The 6,692-nt window shown below is 49.4% G+C and overlaps 1 protein-coding gene across 2 annotated transcripts in view; it reads left to right on the top strand.

Annotated features, from left to right (window-relative positions):
- The first annotated feature begins 217 nt into the window (after positions 1-217).
- OSR1 (odd-skipped related transcription factor 1) overlaps positions 218-6,692 on the top strand; it is a 22,471-nt gene continuing 15,996 nt past the window's right edge. Inside the window, exon 1 of one of the 2 annotated variants that reach the window (XM_081189217.1) lies at positions 218-500. Coding sequence is in view for 1 of the 2 variants with exons in the window: in XM_081189216.1 (XP_081045342.1) it covers positions 1,251-1,315 (65 nt within the window). In the remaining variant the exon portion in view is untranslated. Of the gene's footprint in view, positions 501-1,201; positions 1,316-6,692 lie in introns of those variants that run through there. The other variant, XM_081189216.1, reaches the window with a different exon arrangement.

Below are 6,692 nucleotides of genomic sequence, written 5' to 3'. Positions count from 1 at the left end.
TGCGAGCGTGGTGTGGGGGCAGCGAGGGATGCCACTGGAGCGAAGGCGGAGCGCGTTGGTTGCTCGGTATCCGGGAGCCGAGCGGCCGAAGTAAGAGTTTCCCAGTTAGAAACTTTCCCCCCATTCCAGTGCGCATGCCCAGGGGTGGGGAAGGCGAGGGGGGGCGGGAGAGAGGGGGTTGAAATAAGGAGGCGGCCGAGGGAAGGGATCCGCTCAGTCGGCGCTCGCCTTGCTCCAAGGCGCTTTTGCCTGCAGACCCTCCAAGCCAAAAGAAAGAGCGCGGCGCGGAGAGGCTCTCCGCTACCTGGTGCGCTCCTCCGCTCGCTCGCCCGCCTCTCCGCCCCTTCCACCGGATCTGCCGCGGGCCAGCGGGAGAGCAGGCGAGCCGAGGGCCCGGCCCGGCGCGGGCAGCAGCACTTTGCCCAACTTTGAAGCTGTGCAGTTTCGCCCACGGAGGATCTTGAACCATCTGCCGGCGGTGGAGCGGAGATCGGGATTAGGTAAATATTTAGATTTGCCTGGCACTTCCACCCCCCAAAAAAAACCCCTCTTCTCTGGCTGGGTGTCCCGTGCCCTCATTCTCCGGTCGCTTCACGAGATTCAGGTCCTGTTGTGAAGCTCGCGGAGTTCAGTTAGGCCGTCTGGTTCCGCCCCCCAGATAAACTCTTAGCTACCAAGATGCTCGGATCTTCTTGCAGACGCAGAGCACGGTCTGCCTACTTCGGCGCCAGCTGTTAAGCGGTCCGACTAAGGCAGGCGTCCCAGCAGTTAGCAGCCCACCCTGCAGTTCCTATGCCCCTTCTTCCCCTTGGCAGAATTGGTCCTCTCTAACCCCACAAGGCTGCAATCCTAAACCTGGCGGGAAGTTAGCCTCGTTGCGTTCAGAGACAGGAGTTTGTTCCTGAACTATCCACGCTTCTAGGGCGAACTGGGCAATAAAAGTCCCACGGGGAGACGGATGTCACCAGGATGCGATCCTAAACATGTGGATTAAGGGCAAGCGAGTCCCGCCTAGGCTTGTTATCCGAGTTAGGAGCTCAGACAAGGGCCACGAGGCGATCCGAGCCCTCGTCCTCATCCTAAACGCGCTATATTATCAGGAGTTCCTCCCGTTGGTTCCAGGAGGAACTTATGTCTGCTGAGCCTGGCATACTTTTTGTTTTTTTTAAGACCCCGATCCTTAACGTGTTTCCTCAGAAGGCAGGTCGGGAATTCGTCCTTTCAGATCTGTTTCTAGAATCGCAGTGCCAATGCGCTTAAGGGTCGGGCTGCTGATTTTACTAAACCCTGGCAGTTCCACGCGCACCAGAGACCGGTATGTTTTTGCTACCAAGCGTAATTGTGCGTGGGTGGGTGCGATTTTGTGTGTGTGTTTGCGCGCTCACTCGCTGGCGCCTGCTATTCATAGCCCACTGAGGACTATAGCAAAACAACAACAACAAACCATCGTCTTTGGGCGTGATATGGAATGTACCTACTTGCCTGCGCATAGGTGGAGGGGGAAACGGTTGGGACCTAAGCAGATAGCAATTTGGAAACGAGTTCAGCCGAAGTCAAGGGGGCATGCTTCCAAAAGGAATTTAGGACTGGTGTATATGTGTGAGAGTACACAGATATTTCTGAGCCGTAGGATAGTACAAAGGGAGAATTTATATATCCTTCGCTTTGCTTGCTATATAAACCACAGCCACAACTCGTTGGCATTGCTGGAATTTAGGGCTATGTCTCTGCAGCAGGTATGTAGTCTGGGCATATTTAACTGGGAAGTGTTGAGTCTTTCGGAGAATGTGCACAGGGTTGCACCCTTACTTGAAAATTCTCCACGAGATCACCTTAAAGTAGGTTCGCGTGGAGTTGCGATTTCAGAATCGCGCTCTCTCCCCGCCAATTTCAGCGGAGTTTCCTTCCCAGCGAGGCTCCCTTGAAAGGGCTTGCAAGGCTAACTTTTAAATGCAATGGCGGATCTCGCAATCGACTGGACTAATGCGTGTGTAAATGTTCGGGGTATAGCGAGGCAAGAAGTTTCGGTTTCACTGAGTTCTCTTCTGATCCATCTCAGATCAGGTCTATCTCTGTATTAGTATTGCTCTGTGGGCCTGTCTCTTACACCTTACCTGCCTTGAAAACTTCGTAACCTTTCCGTTTTAAAGGCTTTTCATCCTAACCCTCTTGAAGGGAAAGAGACTTCCATTCATTTCGAATGCAGCTCTCTTCCTTTCCAGTTTATTTAACCAGTAGCGAATCGTAAACGGATAGAAACTTCGAGTGTTGCTCTCGTTGCCACGCAAGAGCTGGCTGTCCGTGTTATTCACCCGGGGTCGCCAGGCCTGCAGGAGTTTTTCAGCAGCTCTTCGGGTTTACGTGTTTTTTATATCCGTTTTCACTGCCAGATTTAGGAGAGCCGATCTAATCCGAAATACTCTGTGTTGTGAATATCCGCTGGTTAAATAAACAGAAGTACTTCGAGCGAACGGGCTGATTTAAATCGACCCACAGACAGATCTCTCTTTGCGCAACGTTGGCACCGAAAGCGCCCGTCTATGTCTGTCTGCATGTTCAAAGAGGTGCAGGGGTTTTGGTTTTGTTTTGGAGGGGGAAGTAGCTTCCTTTGTGGGAATAATTCAGTCTCTTTTCAGAATTAGTGTGTAAATAATGTGTTTGGGGCTGGGGGAGAGAGGCAGTAGTAGTAGATGTCCGAAAACTGTTATAGATTAGTTTCCATCTCGATGACCTGAAATGATTATTTTGAGTCAGCGGGATCCACTTCCAGTGGCGCTCAGCTTCCAAGTAATGTGATCGAGGGAGGGAAAGTCAGCATCTTCAGCCTCAGGCATTATCCAGGAACAATGTATATTTTGGATCGAGGAAAGCGAAGACTGTTGAAATACTTTGGCATTCCTTCTGCTTCCCTGCCCCCAGCCATTATTTCTTTCCTCAATCAGCTATTATTATTATTATTATTATTATTATTATTATTATTAGTCTCCATTAGCTGTCCTAGAATGCGGTTCCTTATTGCAATTAGCAAAAGCGCCGTCCAGAACAGGATACTTTTTATTTCGTAGGATTTTGGATTACAGTTTAGCGGACCATCGGGGTTGCGATGAGCGTTTACTCCGGGGTGAATCCCGTTTAATATAGATGGGGCTTCTCTCTGAGTAAACATGAGCAATCCACAGTGTGTTATATTCCTCCAGTGGAAGTTGCTGCAAAGTCATGTGGTTTAGGTCAGGGGTTGCGGTGGTGGTGGGGGGGGGAGAGAGAGAGAATTCCCATGCATGACATCAGCAGCCCGATCCCAACCACGTTTACTCAGAAGTAAATCCAGCTGTGTTTAGGATGGCAGCCTCTAATCCCTGGTCTTCCTTTTCATTCCCCAAACCAGATTCCCCAGTGTGGTATTGTTACTGGCACAGTAATTTAGGACTGACTCGCGCTTTTTTTATTTGTCTTGTAAGCTATGCACTGCGCGCAAACACTATAATGGGATGTCGAAGAGAGGGACAGAGGTGGCTCAAATAGATAATGATCCCGCAGAGTAAAAGTGACGGTCATAATTATTATCTATATAGCTCCATCCCCTGAACAGAGTAACCAAGCAAAATAAGCCACCAAACCAAGAACTGTCCCCTCAAAAAATGGCCTCTCGTTTTCTGTCCTGCATCACCATTCACACAAGCGGGCGAAACAGAGGGAGAGAGGCACTTTTTAGCGTCAGGTGAGAAGACCCCTCTTGCCTCCAAGGACACCGCCGCTTAATTTGTGGATTCAAAAGTCCCTTGGCATCAGTCTGGTTATGCTGCTTCGGTCAGTAATATCTTGAAAGCCTCCTAAACGCGCAGGCTGACATTTTCACCAAGTGACTCTGGCACCTCCAATTTCTAAGGACATCTGTATAGAACTACGTCCCATAAATCTAGTTTCGCCTTGATTGCAAAGCCTTAGGCTCGAGATGTTTATTTAGTTTGGATTTCCAGAATTTGGGGACATCAGATAAAACGCAGTTTGTTGGCTCTTTTGCTTTTCTCTCTCCATTAACCACAAGGATACCTTTTAAGATTTTAGCGCCCCATTATTTCCTCTGTGTAGGAGGGCGTGTGTGTGTGTGTGTGTGTGTGTGTGTGTGTGTGTGTGTGTGAGAGAGAGAGAGAGAGAGAGAGAGAGAGAGAGAGAGAGAGACCACTGTATCAGAATTGTTTTGCAGCTCATAACTGCCGCCGCTTGACAGTAGGAGCAATTTCAAACGGCTGTTGTGAACACTTGATCCTGGCGATCTGTAGTATTCAAAGCTTAGGTGTGGGGGGTGTGCAAGGAGGGGGGAAGGAGAGGGGAAGGGGTTGATTTCTGGTGTGTGAGCAAACAACTGCGAGGGCGTCCGCGGGGCTTGTCAGCACCGATTGCACGATAAAACGTGATTATTATTATTTTTTTACAAAAAAGGAAAGCAAGAAATTAACGAAGCCTGTTTAGCTCGGCTCCGCCAGGCAAAGGCGCAGAGGCCGCTGGAGTCCTTCCAGCGCTCATTAAGGGACGCAATTAACTCGTTCACGCTCAATTAGAGCCGTACATAACTCCGTTTGAGGAGATCCCGTCGCACCCTTTGCAGAAAGCGGAATGCTCCGCGCGGCTGGAGCCAGGAGAGTCGCCCGCCCGCCGGCCACGCCAATTCCCCTTTCCTGTTTTGTTTCCTCAACACAGGTAGAGGCCACGCTCGATTTCCTCCTGCGCTGCTCACAGCAATGGAAGGGGAGGCGGGGGAGAGAACGAACGAACGAGCGGTGTCCCTCCAGCTTCAAGGATTTAAGGGGAGACGGTTTATTTTCTAGTTCTGGCCGGGTTGCTGTTCCAGGCACCCTGGCTTGGGGAAGGAAATCCGTGGGATCTCCTTCACGTGTTCGTCTGAAACGACTTTGTGTTTTTTTTTAAAAAAAAATTAGCGCAGTGAGCGTTTTTCGTAGGTGACATAATCGAAAGGCGCACGACGCACCCCCTGCCCCGAGGATCTTACAAACCGAACGCAAGCGGGTAGGGGGAAATGCGAAGGTTTCTCATAACAACCGTGTTAGGTAATAAAACGACCCCAATCCTTTATAAAATGAAAAACAAAAATCTTATTTAATAGAGATTGTCTTGTGTTTTGGATGAATGGCGGGTGCTCCCAAGTGTTTGTGCTTGTTTTTAATAAGGCTGCAATCGTTATTTAAGGCATTGCTATCCTAGACATAGCTACCCAGAGATATAAAGATGAATTGCAAGTGGTTATAGGATCGAAGCTTTGGCTTGGCTTCAGGGGCCTAGAGGATCTGGAGCAGGAGGAGCTTTTTATTTTTTGCTTTTTGTAAAACGGTCAAAACAAAAGACTGAGCATAAATAGATCAACCCCCCCCCCCCGCGCGCACCCAGACGCAGCACCTCCATGGAGTTCTGTCCACTCCCAACGCGTTGAGATACTATAGCTGAGCAGACCGTGGGCTTTGCTCGCGACGCCTGTGGCATTGCGAATGGAGAGGCGAGCGCGAGTTTTGACTGCTTTTATTTTATCATTCGAACAGCCAGCAACTTAATTTACCTCGGCCATTTCTGCATGTGGAACTAATTGGGGGGGGGGGGGCGAAAAGAGCCCAACACGTTATTTATGAGTCGAGCATTTCATCTGCAAATATCCTCTCCCCCCGCCCCCCCCCCCGCCGCTGGGGAAAAAAATAGATACGCCAGGCACGTGGATAATTCAGGCTTAAACTTTAAAAAACTAACTAACCACAAGATGACCATAAAATTAAGGGGAGAGTTTCACTGCAGTCCTGAGACAAGAATGGCAGCGCGAGGTTTTCGCCCTTGGGGAGAGACTTCCTCGCCCCAGAGAGGAAGCTTAGAAAAATGCGATTTCCACTACTATTTCCAAAACATAGTGCCTTAGGCTTATATGGATTGGCAGTTCCCAAAGGCTGAAGTCTTTTTCGAGGCCTGAACTGATCTCAGTGCGTAAATCAGTTGAGCCGAGTACAGTTGGAGCGAAGGACCCCGCGTGTTGAGATTCCTGCACTGCAGGGGGTTGGACTAGATGACTCCCCAACCCCTTCCAGCTTTACAATTCTATATGGATAGAGTGAGTTTGGAAAGGCTTTCCATGGATGTCGGCGGAACTTACCTCCACTTGAACTCCCAGCCACTTTGAAACCCTCTTTCTGCTACGCTTTCCTTCTTTGAGGAGACCTCTTGGTTTCAAGAGACAGTTTGCTTTGAAAGTCAGCGAGCTTATTGCCTCCAGCGAGTAACACTCCATTGCTTATTGCAGTCTATCTTATCTTAACTCATAAAGGATCTTACTGGCGCATTGAGATCCTAGCAAAGAAGTAACTCCTTTTGAATTCAGCGGGGCTTACTCCCAGGTAAGTGGAGTTAGGATGGGCAGCCTTTAAGATGCAAACCTCCGGCCTGATTTTGAACACCTCTTGATAGGACGGTAAGGCTGCAATGCTATGGCTGAACCCAGCTTAGGAGTCAGCATGCATCATAGGATCGGAGTTGCACGGGAGTAGCGCACTAAATAAGAACCGTGGCCTGGCAAGGCACAGATAGAGCAGTATGTCGGTGGTGAAGACCGCTTTGGACTCCTCCTCCTCCTCCTCCTCATTATTATTATTATTATTATTTATATTCTAATTCAATTGCTCCTGAAGCCGGCCCTGAAA

Source organism: Podarcis bocagei, assembly GCF_964188305.1.
Source record: "Podarcis bocagei genome assembly, chromosome: 3".
Lineage (NCBI taxonomy): Eukaryota > Metazoa > Chordata > Lepidosauria > Squamata > Lacertidae > Podarcis > Podarcis bocagei.
The sequence above is the reverse complement of the archived record's forward strand: the minus strand, read 5'-3'. Positions and strand labels throughout refer to the sequence as shown.